Source organism: Uloborus diversus, chromosome 3 (assembly GCF_026930045.1).
Source record: "Uloborus diversus isolate 005 chromosome 3, Udiv.v.3.1, whole genome shotgun sequence".
Taxonomy (NCBI): domain Eukaryota; kingdom Metazoa; phylum Arthropoda; class Arachnida; order Araneae; family Uloboridae; genus Uloborus; species Uloborus diversus.
The window spans coordinates 14,519,461-14,534,938 of NC_072733.1; the positions used below are offsets into that span (position 1 = coordinate 14,519,461).

The following is a 15,478-nucleotide window of genomic DNA, read 5'->3' on the forward strand; positions in this document are numbered from 1 at the left end:
AAGGACTTCTCCCATCATGAAAATTATGATTAGAGTCACAATTTTTATGCAGTATTGGTTTTATAATGTTGCATATGCTAATGCAGGAGTTTTGAGCTATCATCTATTTGAAGCCCTAGCGGTCTGTCCGTGAAATCTTACGAACCATAATTTCAGTCATGGTTGTTTGAACACATACGTTGGAGTTTGATGATTTTAAACACCGCAAAACCCGTAGTCACAGAAACAGTGAGATAATTTTGAAATTTTCGACAACAAAATCCACATTTTTCTTGAGCAAATTGAGAGTATATAAGTATTAAGAAAATCATAAACCCCTACTTAACCCAATCAGTTTTGTAAAGTTAGCCAAAGTTCTTCCTTTCTTGTGTTGTCTTACGTCTTTAATCATCCTTTTAATTGCAAATGCTGTACGTCGGCAATTTTCATCACATACCAATTGTGCCAACACCATTTGAGCCTTTTAACACGCTAATAAGTTTGAGCAAGTTAAAAAGGGGTGTTGCCATTCGTAAATTTATAATTCTCTTACTGTAAACGTGTGCTCAGAGTTGTTTAATATTATTTAAATTTACAGTGCATACCTTTAAACAAACATGACTGAAATTTTTGTTCGATTGGTGCAGCAGATAGGCCGCTAAGGCTTCATGCATAATTTTTGCTCAAACTGTACTTATGTTTGAATTGCGTTTGAAAATCAATAATTGTCAATCAATCAGTCACTTCCCAACAAAGCAATGATAGGTGATCGTTTCTGAAAAATCTTTACTAATAACTATTCAAATTCTGTGTCAAATAGACAATAAACTGAAATTATTGTGCACATCAAAACTGCTTCAAGGTTGTTAAACTATAGTGTTCTAAAAATATAGTTATCGAAATTTGAAAATTTTGAATTGTAAACAGAAAGAAGTGTAAATAAGTAAATGCGTAAGTAATCAAATGCATGTTAATGTATAAGTGCAGCAAAGTTTTAGATTGATTTATGTATGCTGAGGCGGAGGGTTGTTGAAAGATGCGGTTTTGTATATTGTCATTCCAAACACGGCATTTTGTGCATAAAATAAGCTGCAGTTTATATTCCTGATACTCAAAGCTATTACAGAAGTTTGTAATGTGTCACAGAATACTTTAATCTTCTGAGGCACGATGTCATCATTTGAGATTATATTTTTTAAAAATTATTTAATTTTAAGCCAATTGTTTAAGCCACTGTGTCAGTTGGCAGAAAAAAAAAAGAAAGAGATAATGGCTTCAATCTTCTCTTGAAGCACACATCAGTAGGGAGATAATGCCGGTTCACCGACAAGAGGGGGATCAAGAGATCAGATCCCCCTCCCAATCCCCCTCCTCAGCCTCCACCCCCTCCCAACTCCTCTCACTCCCCCTCTCACCTACCCCCTGCGCCTGTGACCTCGCCTGGTTGCGCCTCTGACCTCCCCACGACCGGGGCCGCCGCGAGAACCCGTAGAAGGTGACGAGGTTATTTTCGCGCCTTTTTGGACTTAGTCGTTTTTTCTTCTAACCTTATACGAAGGTTATCGCACGACCGCGTTTTCGCGCGCCACGTTTTTGGACTTTGTCGTTTCTTACTTTTAGGGAATGGCAACACTTGTTGTCATGACAACCAAAGTTTTTAGTTTTCGGTTGGCAACACTTGTTGCTATGTTTTAACTTTTCGATTTTTACTTTTAAGAACGTTCGTGGCGCTATCTATCAGGACTTTGAATATTTTTTTCCGGACTTAGAATATTTCCAAGAATTTAATTATTTTTATTTTTCAGAGTGTCGGGAATCGAACACCCTAAACTTTGAGTTAGCAAAAACGTATGCTAACCACTATGCTATATTTCCCATTACTCTTTCAGTCTTAATGTGAATCTGTACCATGACAACGAATATTACAATTAAATTAATTTTAAAACCATCAATTAATTTACTCTTTAGTACTAATCATGGCACATCATTAACTAAATTTCAGCTCATAATTGAAACTATCATCATTATTATTATTTTTCATAATAACACAGTTTTTCACTTAAGTTAAGATTTATTTAAATACAACCCATTCGAGATTTTTGATTTATTTCAATGCTTTGTGGACTTGAAATATATTTTAAACTTTGATTTTCTTTCTCATGCATTTCAAACTTTATCATTTTTTTTTTTACAACATTGATTCTTTGCATGAATTTCAAAACTTGCAATCAATTTACTCTTAGCATTAATAAACACTTATCATTAAGAAATTTTCACGGAATTTTTTAAAATCATCTTAAATATGTTTTTTTTTCTTTTTTTACTTTTATACCACAAAATATTTTTTCTAGCTTGTTAAATTTTCTTAACTATTTTTTTTTCTTTGTCAAATTTACAAAATAATTTTTCTAACTTGTAAAAATTTCGAAGAAATAATTTTCTTAACTAATTTTTTTTTAACTTTCATACAACAAAATATTTTTTCTAACTTGTTAAAATTTCGAAGAAATAATTTTCTTAACTATTTTTTTTTTACTCGTAATTTTTTTTATTACGAATAAAAATGAAATCAATTTTTTTTTTTTACTTTCATACAACAAAATATTTTTTCTTACTTGTTAAATTTTCGAAGAAATAATTAACTTAAATATTCTTTCATACATTTTGAACTTTAACGTTTTTTCCTGTCATTTAGCACTTTGATTATTTTTTTTTACTATTTTAGCGTTTTTCAATTATTTTCAGTCTTTAACTATTTTCTTACTTTTTAGTCTTTAACTAATTTCAAGCATTTCAGACTTAGATTATTTTTTCGTGATTTCGATTTTTTTAGTATATTTTAGAGTTTGATCATTTTTTCGCTTGTTTTTACTTTATCGTTTTTTTTCCCCCGATATTTTTAAACTTAGAAATTTTCACAATTAGTGACAGGAATCGAACCCTCAAATTTTTCGAAACATTATCAGGTCTACAATTTTTATCCAACTAATTTAATTTAAAAACTTGCAATCAATTTACTCTTTGTAGTAATTAACACTTATCATTAACAAATTTTCACGAATTTTAAAAAATTAACTTATTTAATTTTTTTCCAGTAAGCAAATTTCGCACTCAAGTTACATTTCATCACTTTATATGCTTTTCAAGAGTTTTATTTAATTTATCACATTTTATTTAATCAACTCTAATAATTATTTTTTTCATTAGTATTTAACTTAGTCATTTCATCGCATAGTATTTTACTTTATTTTATTATTATTTTTTTTTTTTCATACAACCACTCTTGTTAGAATAAAACAAAAAATTTCAACTTTCATGAATTAGATTCACTTCGTCTATTTCATTTTCCCGATAATATTTTACTTTAACAAGTAATTTCTTTAACAAAATCGACATCATTTATTTTATAGTCTGTATCCTTTTCGAACAAAACATTCAAATGGTCATCTATACGTTAAATTAAGAAACTTAATCTAAAATTTGACAAAAATTAAGTTATAACTAAATACTGAGTAAAATTAAGTACAAAAGACTAACCTTTTTGGGGTCAAATCCCTCAAGTACCAGCTATCGCGATGTTATTCAAAAACAGTGAATGAAATTGTAATAAGTGGATTGTTAATTATAACTCAATCTCACAAATTACAACAACACGCATGTTTTATTTGAAATCGCTTCATACGGCTGGCTCCCCATCGTCGATTTGCAGAAGGCATGCCGTGATATCGGCAAATCAACGCGGCTGTTGAAAAAAGCTACCCTCATCCTACAGCACTTCGGATAGTCCACACACACCGATGCGAATTGAGGAAATGACTTTATCAATATTGCTATCTACCCCTTTACCGATAACAGATAACAAACCCCACGTGCGAGTATGATTCACCCCTTAGCAAGCACGTCTTGTAAGTGATGTCACTGTTTCTGACCAATTAAAATTAGTTCACGTTTCTCAAACGTCACGGCAAATCTCAATCATAGATCGTCAATTGCCTGATGCCAGGTTTTCCAAACAAAATTTTAGATTTTAATTCATAGTTTCGAATTAATTTCTTTTTCATTTCAAACTTATAAAAAAAATTTGCAACTTGTAAGAATATTTCTTTCAAAACCTGATTTTTGATTCAAAACAGTATTTTTTCAAACTTGTAATATTTTTCTACTTAGAAAATGAAATCAAATATTTTTTTTTCTTCAATCATATAAAACGTTTTTAAGAAATAATTTCTCAAACTTGTAATATTTTTCCACTATTCAGAGTTTTAGAAAATGCCAACACTTTAACTTCCAACTTCATCCTGACCTACTACGAGTAATTTTAAGATGGAAGCAGGTTTTCACATCACACCGAATGTCGATGACGTTTTCGCATCTCGTGCAAATTGACATGATCAATGACACGTGATTGACCATGTCATGCGCGAGATGCGAAAACATCATCGACATTCGGTGTGATGTGAAAACCTGCTTCCATCTTAAAATTACTCGTCTGAATACTGTGGAAAACAACTCAACTCTGCTCAAAAGTTCGTGTGATATTCTATGACATCAGTAGCAAGAGACTTATGTACCTTCTTATTGGTTAAATTGAATATTCATTGGTTTATAGTGGTTGTTTGGAGAATCATTTTCAGAGTGATTCTGAGCTTTGAATGACGTCGTGAAATTTTGTTCTATATACTTAGGATTTTTCTTCACCCGCTAGTGTTAAAACCTAGTTTGATTTATTTTTTAAGTTCATAGGAAGTTATTTTAGTATTGTGACTCCTAATCCCATGAGAGTTGAGAATGAGTAACGTTGGTGAAAATCATTCTGAAACTTTGAAGCCTGAAGATGAACAGATGAATGTAACGAGCACGAAAACGAACATTAAGCCTACTCCACAGCCTGACGATATGATACACTTGGGTGATTGTATTTTCACTTTAGTACATACTTTTCGGAAACGTACACGCGTGCATATTAGAAGATATACGTGTGGAAAAGATGGTATTCTTCGACCAACTAAGGATGGTATTTCCTTAGAACCAGATGTGTGGAGATCACTTGTTTCAAGCCTACGTAAAAATATAAATCAAAAATTAATCGAAGACCGTGATTTCGCTTTTGTTATAAAAAAAGGACTTATGTGTATTCAACGAGAGTGCGAATGGTAACATCTGTGTTAGTATGCAAAGATTGTTCAAACTGAAACGAGAAGTGTTCCAGTTGATGCCTGATAGAGTTCTACTTTTGGAAAGCCAGATTGACAAATTGTGTTACGCGTCCCCTTGTATCTCACGTAGTGTCAAAGACAAACTTATGACTTATACTCTAAAAGAGTTCATCCTTTCGGAAATTGAGAAAAAATATCCCTGTGATTGTCGATGTGTTAAAATCAGCACATATACATCACAAGGAGTTGGTAAATTGGCTGATTCTCTACGTAAGTGTCTATTTGATGAGCTCATACGCAACATAAACTACCTTTCAAAAAAAGAATGTGTGGATTGTAAAAATGGATTCATTTTTTACATGAGAGTGCATGAATGTGAATCATTAACAAGGGGTCGAAAGTTCGACACTTTTTTCGAACAGGCTCTTTATAATGTTAATTGGGAAAACTTGGCTCGTGACTTCGTTACTTTGAATGTTGATAGTCCATGTTTAAAATGTCTTGTGTCCGATTTATTTGATGCAATCGATGTTAAAAATATGCTTGAAAGTTTTGAAGAGTTTTACTTAAAGATGTAAGTTTATTTATTTGTCTTTTACTGTGTGTGTGTGAATAAATTGTGTTTATCATTTTAAAAGAGACTTGTGTTTTTATTGAGTTGTTGAATATGGTTGATGGATTATACTTTGAAATCACCCTTACATATATTTTTTATATGCACTTTCTTGTAAGTAATCTTTATACTATCGGTGTTGTCTTCATCTTATTGTATGGTTTTGTAATTAAGACTGAATGAAAATATAATTTGTGATATTTCAATAGATTAATACATGAGAAGGACTTCGACTTATGCTAAGTGGAAAGTCATAATTAGAAGCATAATGCTTAAACATGTCAATGGTTTGAAAACAATACACAGTTATATTCACATACACAAACTCGTACGTGTCTATATACTTATATTGGAGAAAAATTTTAATATAGACCTTCAAATTCTCATATGAGATAAAGAACGCTCTTTCTTAACTTAGTTGGTTACATGATGAATAAAAGACCCTCACCTATTTGTGATTCGTCATGAAATAATAATGATAGATATGTTACTAAGTGTGTAATAGTTTTTATTTTTCATAAATTCAAAGTTAAAACCAATTTGTTAATTGTATGATTATATTAAGTGCTAAAAATGTAATATTTTCGCTTATAATTTCGGTTGATGAGTAAAGTTTAATTACAAGTTCCCTCACACGAATGAACAATAACATGCTAGATGGATATTTGAAAGCTTGAGTGGATGATTTGTAAGTATCTTAAACATTATTATCATTATTTGTAATGCGTGTGTGCTAATTAATACTTAGAGTGCAAAGAGTAAATGGTTAAAAGCTATTGGTTATTAATACTAAGAGTAAAGTGTTATTGAGTTTTAAATTTAATTAAATCATTTCGTTTAAAGATTCAGTTGAAAAAAATTTTATTTTGTAAGTTTGAAAATTTTTGAAAAAAAAATAGTTTTGCAAAAAAAAAAAAAAGATTGAAAAGAAAAAAAAATAACGTGTTACAAAAATATTATTATTTTTTTTTTTTGTTTTGATAAAAATATTTTTGCGGAAAAATTTATTTTTGTAAGATTAAAATTTTTTTAATTAGTGGTGATTTTTTTGTAATTAGTGGAAAAATATTACAAGTTTGAGAAATTATTTCTTAAAAACATTTTATATGATTGAAGAAAAAAAAATATTTGATTTCATTTTCTAAGTAGAAAAATATTACAAGTTTGAAAAAATACTGTTTTGAATCAAAAATCTGGTTTTGAAAGAAATATTCTTACAAGTTGGAAATTTTTTTTATAAGTTTGAAATGAAAAAGAAATTAATTCGAAACTATGAATTAAAATCTAAAATTTTGTTTGGAAAACCTGGCATCAGGCTATTGACGATCTATGATTGAGATTTGCCGTGACGTTTGAGAAACGTGAACTAATTTTAATTGGTCAGAAACAGTGACATCACTTACAAGACGTGTTTGCTAAGGGGTGAATCATACTCGCACGTGGGGTTTGTTATCTGCTATCGGTAAAGGGGTAGATAGCAATATTGATAAAGTCATTTCCTCAATTCGCATCGGTGTGTGTGGACGATCCGAAGTGCTGTAGGATGAGGGTAGCTTTTTTCAACAGCTGCGTTGATTTGCCGATACCACGGCATGCCTTCTGCAAATCGACGATGGGGAGCCAGCCGTATGCAGCGATTTCAAATAAAACATGCGTGTTGTTGTAATTTGTGAGATTGAGTTATAATTAACAATCCACTTATTACAATTTCATTCATTGTTTTTGAATAACATCGCGATAGCTGGTACTTGAGGGATTTCAAACCAAAAAGGTTAGTCTTTTGTACTTAATTTTACTCAGTATTTAGTTATAACTTAATTTTGTCAAATTTTAGATTAAGTTTCTTAATTTAGCGTATAGATGACCATTTGAATGTTTTGTTCGAAAAAGATAAAGACTATAAAATACATGATGTCGATTTTGTTAAAGAAATTAGTTGTTAAAGTAAAATATTATCGGGAAAATGAAATAGACAAAGTAAATCTAATTCATGAAAGTTGAAAACTTTTGTTTTATTCGAACAAGAGTGGTTGTATGAAAAAAAAAATAATAAAAAAATAAAGTAAAATACTATGCGATGAAATGACTAAGTTAAATACTAATGAAAAAAATAATTATTAGAGTTGATTAAATAAAATGTGATAACTTAAATAAAACTCTTGAAAAGCATATAAAGTGATGAAATGTAAGTTGAGTGCGAAATTTGCTTACTGGAAAAAAATTAAATTAGTTAATTTTTAAAAATTCGTGAAAATTTGTTAATGATAAGTGTTAATTACTACAAAGAGTAAATTGATTGCAAGTTTTTAAAATAAATTAGTTGGATGAAAATTGTAGACCGGATAATATTTCGAAAAATTTGAGGGTTCGATTCCTGTCACTAATTGTGAAAATTTCTAAGTTTAAAAATATCGGGGGGAAAAAACGATAAAGTAAAAACAAGCAAGAAAATGACTAAGTTAAATACTAAGCGATAAAATGACTAAGTTAAATACTAATCAAAAAATAATTAAATAAAATGTGATAAATACAATAAAACTCTTGAAAAGCAAATGTAGTGATAAAATGTAACTTGAGCGCGAAATTTGCTTACATGAAAAAATTATTTAAGATGATTTTTAAAATCCATGAAAATTTCTTAATGATAAGTGTTTATTAATGCTAAGAGTAAATTGATTGCAAGTTTTGAAATTAATTTCAGTAGAAGTTATTTTTCGGTGAGTCTATTTTTAAAATTTGTAGGATTGTATACATGAAGTTTTGATACTCGACTTATAATTTTAACATTTCTTAGGTTCTTCATTGATGTTTAACATTTTTATGTGATGTGTTTTATTTTACCGTAGGTAAAAATAATTAAATAAAACTGAAATTTATAAATTGTAATGAAAATTCTGTTAATGAATTTAGTTGGTTGTAAAGTAATATTTTGGAAAAGCTGTAATGAATGATAAATAGTAAAACGCAGTAAGTAAAATAGTAAAGTATGGTAAAGTAAAATAAAATATTATTGGAAAAATGAAATAGTCAAAGTGAATCTACTTCGTGAAAATTTTGTTTTATTCTAACAAAAGTGCTTGTATGAAAAAATAATAATAAAGTAAAATACTATGCGATGAAATGACTAAGTTAAATACTTATCAAAAAATAATTATTCGAATTGATTAAATAAAATGTGATAAATTAAATGAAACTCTTGAAAAGCATATGTAGTGATGAAATGTAACTTGAGTGCGAAATTTGCTTACTGGAAAAAAATTAATTAAGTTGATTTTTTTAAAATCGTGAAAATTTGTTAATGATAAGTGTTAGTTACTACTAAGAGTAAATTGATTGCAAGTTTTTAAATTAAATTAGTTGGATGAAAATTGTAGACCTGATAATGTTTCGAAAAATTTGAGGGTTCGATTCCTGTCACTAATTGTGAAAAATTTCTAAGTTTAAAAATATCGGAAAAAAAAGCGATAAAGTAAAAACAAGCGAAAAAATGATCAAACTCTAAAATATACTAAAAAAATCGAAATCACGAAAAAATAATCTAAGTCTGAAATGCTTGAAATTAGTTAAAGACTAAAAAGTAAGAAAATAGTTAAAGACTGAAAATAATTGAAAAACGCTAAAATAGTAAAAAAAAATAATCAAAGTGCTAAATGACAGGAAAAAACGTTAAAGTTCAAAATGTATGAAAGAATATTTAAGTTAATTATTTCTTCGAAAATTTAACAAGTTAGAAAAAATATTATGTTGCATGAAAGTTAAAAAAAAATTAGTTAAGAAAATTATTTCTTCGAAATTTTTACAAGTTAGAAAAATTATTTTGTAAATTTGACAAAGAAAAAAAAATAGTTAAGAAAATTTAACAAGTTAGAAAAAATATTTTGCTGTATAAAAGTAAAAAAAGAAAAAAAAACATATTTAAGATGATTTTAAAAAATTCCGTGAAAATTTCTTAATGATAAGTGTTTATTAATGCTAAGAGTAAATTGATTGCAAGTTTTGAAATTCATGCAAAGAATCAATGTTGTAAAAAAAATGATAAAGTTTGAAATGCATGAGAAAGAAAATCAAAGTTTAAAATATATTTCAAGTCCACAAAGCATTGAAATAAATCAAAAATCTCGAATGGGTTGTATTTAAATAAATCTTAACTTAAGTGAAAAACTGTATTATTATGAAAAATAATAATAATGATGATAGTTTCAATTATGAGCTAAAATTTAGTTAATGATGTGCCATGATTAGTACTAAAGAGTAAATTCATTGATGGTTTTAAAATTAATTTAATTGTAATATTCGTTGTCATGGTACAGATTCACATTAAGACTGAAAGAGTAATGGGAAATATAGCATAGTGGTTAGCATACGTTTTTGCTAACTCAAAGTTTGGGGTGTTCGATTCCCGACACTCTGAAAAATAAAAATAATTAAATTCTTGGAAATATTCTAAGTCCGGAAAAAAATATTCAAAGTCCTGATAGATAGCGCCACGAACGTTCTTAAAAGTAAAAATCGAAAAGTTAAAACATAGCAACAAGTGTTGCCAACCGAAAACTAAAAACTTTGGTTGTCATGACAACAAGTGTTGCCATTCCCTAAAAGTAAGAAACGACAAAGTCCAAAAACGTGGCGCGCGAAAACGCGGTCGTGCGATAACCTTCGTATAAGGTTAGAAGAAAAAACGACTAAGTCCAAAAAGGCGCGAAAATAACCTCGTCACCTTCTACGGGTTCTCGCGGCGGCCCCGGTCGTGGGGAGGTCAGAGGCGCAACCAGGCGAGGTCACAGGCGCAGGAGGTAGGTGAGAGGGGGAGTGAGAGGAGTTGGGAGGGGGTGGAGGCTGAGGAGGGGGATTGGGAGGGGGATATGATCGTCTGATCCCCCTCTTGTCGGTGAACCGGCATTATCTCCCTACTCACATCTTTGACGCTCAAGCTACCCCAAACGGTTAAAATACTAATGGTGATTGCTACTTGAAATTTCTGAACAATAAGAATAAATAAGAAAGATTTTTACCTCCGAAATTTGGTCGAAGACGAATATCATAGTCGACAAGAATGTGTTTGATGAGTTCAGTTATATTTTCCAGTTCTTGGGCTCTGTAATATCCATGGCATCTATTGAAATGTAAAAAAATCTAAACGCATTGCATATAACTTTAAATACTAAAAAAAAGTAAAATTATAAATATTTCAGATCACAAGTAGTATATCCAATCAAAATCTGTAAATGAGAGTAAATATATGATACTGCGATTTATCGTGGTTAAAAAAAGGGGGGGGGGAGCGGTTTTTATTTCAATGCAACAACACAACTGTGGTTTAAAATCCTGCCACCTCCAATGAGTTAACATTAAATATTCATTGAAATTTAGGTCAGGATTCAGCGGAGGGCATTAGTCATTCAGAAAATTTATTTTCTTACCCATGGGAGGATCCATCAAATGAAGTTATTTATTACAGCAAAACCGCTACAGCAAAATCGCTACAACGCTATTCCATACAACAATAATCCCTCTACCACCATAATATTTCGTGGTCCAGGTGAACTCGCATAGGAATTAATGTTATCCTCCTCTCAATATTGCGATATTCTCTACAGCAATAAACCCCTGTAAAACGATTTTTTTTTAATTTTCAACCCCCTTTATTACGATAATTTGGTTTTCAAATTAAAAATATCCTATGTTATTCACTTTTGCCCTTTTTTCCGTTTTTTCTGACAAGAGAAAACTGACTGCTTATTGTGTACTTATTCCCTTTAACCACTGTAAGAATTATTAAAAACGTTATATACCCATTTTTGAAGTTTTAGTAAGAACAGCAGACAAATAATATTAACAAAATGTTCAAGGAACCCAACAAAATGGAGATTATGAACAGAATTGTAGTACAACATATTAAAAATTCCTTTTTTAAATCTATAATAATTGAACTCATTCCTAGGATATTAGAATGACATGAAACCTGGGGACAAAATTTAAAAGTCGTACTTTGACTATTAAATAATTTAGTTCAAGGATGTTATTTTGCAGCTTTAAGTATGCTTAATTTAGAACTACAAATTAAATTTGTGGAATGTTGATATAACATTTTAAAATAATTTAAGTATATTTGAGAAACGAACCGAAAGAGTGACTTTCTGGTTACTTAAAATATTTTGTTGGAAAAAGTAAATGAACTATCGTTTTAATAGGAATGGAATAAGATCGGAAAATTTATTTCTAATTAAAAAAAAAAAATCTAGGCCAAACAATCTTCGTGTCAGGCTCCTGGGACGTAATGTTGTTAGGATTTTGGAGAATCATCCAGATACATTTACACCTAGGTAGTGTATTTACTATAACGTTAAAATGAAAAAAAAAAAAAAAAAAAACCCCGATTGTATTCCCAAAATATGTAGGCCCTCGATGTAACAATATATCCCTCTACAACAATAGATTTCTTTGGTCCCCAAAACATTGTTGTAGCGAGGCTTTAGTGTATTAGCAGGACGCTCTTACCAACCGAGTTGGTGAGAAAATTTAGTTGTAATGTTTTTGAAGGACTTATGTCCTCCGCTGAATTCTGATCCAAAATTTCAATGAATGTATAACCTTAATTAATTGGAGGCGGGAGAATTCAAAACCACAATTATGTTGTTGCAACGAAATCAGAAAAAAAAGCCATTTATTTTACCACGGTAAATCGCATCGTCGAGTCTCGAATTACGCGAGGGATGCGTTTTAAGGCCCCTCGCGTAAGTCGAAATTTTGCGTTGTGGAAAAGAGTGTGTGTACGAATTTTTTTAACATATTCAATTATTTTAGAGTCTTGTAAGCACCACCGCAAACTTTTAAACCATTCCTTAACTATACTTTATCTTTTATTACAAAAAGAACTAAATTTTAACTGTATTTTTTTAAATACAGTTTTATTCAACATGAAATACTGCTACGATGCACAAAAGCAATGCTCAATGGAGAGAGAAATAAAATAAAACAGCACGCTACGCACCGTACAGTGTGCAGTAATAATAAAATCCTGCATCATATTAAAGTACTGTACAGTGTACAGCAGATGCAGTAACAATATTATTCTGCGTGATAAAGTCGTTAGTCGAATATATTTCTAAGTACAGTTGCTTCGCCAATTTTTACTTCCTTTTACAAAAAAGAAAGTATTGTATTCGCGAAAAAAATTTCACTCAAAAATCGGCCTTAATTTCCATTTTGCTCACCCCCGAATGAATGATGAATTTTTTTTTCAACCCGACCTCACGTGGATAGATGCCTAAAAACGTACAGACACCCGAAATATCCATTTTGACGATCCCCGAGTTAATTACAACGAGTTTTCTCGTGACGTCTGTATGTGCATATATTTGTATGTGTGTATGTGTGTATGTATGTCGAATAACTCAAGAACGGAATGTACTAGAAAGTTGAAATTTAGTACGTAGACTCCTAGTGGGGTCTAGTGTTGTGCATCTTCCTTTTTGGTTGCATTCGAATGCTCCAAAGGGGGTCTTTTGCTCCTTTTTGGGGGGGAAATCATTGTTAATTTCTATGTAAACTCAAGTGGTGTTATAATTTGGCGGACACTTGGCGATATATCGCCAGTCTTTTGGTCGCCAAGTTTTGTTGCCAGCTTGGTGACAAATTTGGCGACTTTTTTTTTAATTTTTTTTTTAAATTTGGTTTCAATTTGGCTACTGTTGGTGATATTTAGAGAGTAAACTATTCAATCACATTAAAACTGCCAATAATGAGAAAATGATGTTAAATTGGAGTAAAAAGAAGTCATGTGATGCACACATCAGCTAGTTTTAATAAAATTTCCATCTAATGGTAACATTTCTGTTCCTGGTCTCCTTAATCCACGATACAAGAGCAGCTTCCATTTTCATAATGTTTGTATTTTGCTTAGACACTACTCTGCAAAATTTTACGGATTTCCCTTTTCTTGACTTTTACTTGTACACATGGAAGATTCACTCATACCTAACTGTCGTGCTACCTTCCACGGTTTTTTTGTTGTTGAAGCACATTGAGAATCTTTAGCTTTTCCTGAATTGTAAGCGCTTTTTCTTTCTATCTTCACAAACTTTACATGAAAGAGGGAACTTAGGTACCATTATGTCTGATTGAAGTAGAAAAAATAAATATAAATTGCGGAGTAGTTATTTGAATATACTAACAAAGCGATGTTCAGACTAGTACGTTGTGGGAACATCGCTCTCAACGATGCTAAAAGGATGAAAGTTCATTTACTAAACCAATATTTTTAGTAGCTAATAACGATGCCGCTACTTACACACCGTGATTCCCTTCCGAAAATTTTCGTGTTGTGCGCGTAGAATTCGCGTTAGTTCTAAAACTCGTTGCCGCTGAAAAACTCGCGTTATAGCCATTTCGCGTAAGTCGATTCGCGTTGTAGCGCGAGTCGAGTACATTAATTTATCCAAAGTGTTTTTTGTGGGTAAGCCATAACTTCCATAATACTTCTTCAAACTTCAAAAGTAAGACATCATTTTAAAGCTTTTTTCACCGCTATCCGCGAAAAATAAACAAGTCACATTTTCCCTGTTATTAAAAATTTACTTAAAAAAACGAAGTTTTTTAATTCCTTCTGGTGAGCGCAAATGCTTCGCTCTGGTCTGCCAGTAATTTATTAAAGAGGATAAAATAAAACTTTCTGGGCATTTTCGATAACGAACGCAGATAAGTCAATCCACTGCAAAGCATTTTAGTCACAAAACATAATGGCAACCTATGGCAAGAAAGCAAAAAGCTGTGTGGTAAATTTGAAAGCTCTGGGATAGATGATGGCTATTATTTAACACACAGAGCATTCATTTAAGACTAAGTATGTTTTCTTTCTTCGAGCTATGTTATTAAGGCTGTAATGAGTAGTTAGGTTCTTGTAGCAGTTGAACTCGATGTGAATTTAGATTGAAAATACATTAAGTTTTATATAGTAGATTAAAATATTGGTATGAAAGTGGGAATTAAAATTAACCGACAATGTTGAAATCAAAAAAAAAAACAGCTGTTTTCGAATAAAATTTGACTGAGAAACAAAACCATACCTTTGTTTGGAAAATAAGTAGATATAAACAACGTTTATGAAGGCCGGAAGTTATAACTTATTTCATACAAGTGTTTCAAAATTACAGTTAACCTCTTTTTCAATGCAGGAATCTTAAGTTTGTGAATGAAAGAACAATCCGAAAAGCAGTTAAAGGACAAAAAAAAAGCAGTTTAAACAGCAAAAACTCAAGATTAGTAAGTAAGAAGTGATAGTAATGGTAACGGAAGTAGTCTATTCCTCGAAAAAGCCGCCATGTTGTCCCTCAAGTGACAGGTCTTCTATTTGATCAAAAAGTAATAAATTTAAATGGGTAATGAACAAAAGTTTTAGCTTAAGAAATAAAAATGGATGAGTGATTTCTAAAACATAAAATTTTTGTTCATTACACTTTTAAATTATTATTATTAATAAAATATATAAGTTGTAAAGTGCGAAACAAAATGGCCATTTTTCCGTGGAATGGTCCAAGTGAAAAAAACGTATACGAAACATTGAATGAGAAAAGAAAGTAGGTAACTTCATTTTCTTTCATAAGTTACTCATGATTTGGTTCATAAAGAAACTACACAGATCAAGGATGAACCCTAGCTCTGTGCAAGTAAGCATTGCACATTACAGTTTTTTTTTTTTTTTGGTAGAAATATTGGAACCACGAGGATTTGA

General features: G+C 30.7%; 1 protein-coding gene across 4 annotated transcripts in view; it reads right to left on the reverse strand.

Moving 5' to 3' along the window:
- Window positions 1-15,478, reverse strand: part of LOC129219285 (gamma-aminobutyric acid receptor subunit beta-like) — a 237,139-nt gene that overhangs the window by 173,075 nt on the left and 48,586 nt on the right. For all 4 annotated transcript variants that reach the window (XM_054853621.1, XM_054853620.1, XM_054853622.1 and 1 more), the window contains exon 2: window positions 10,761-10,861. In XM_054853621.1, coding sequence (XP_054709596.1) covers window positions 10,761-10,861 — 101 coding nt within the window. The remainder of the gene's footprint in view (window positions 1-10,760; window positions 10,862-15,478) is intronic.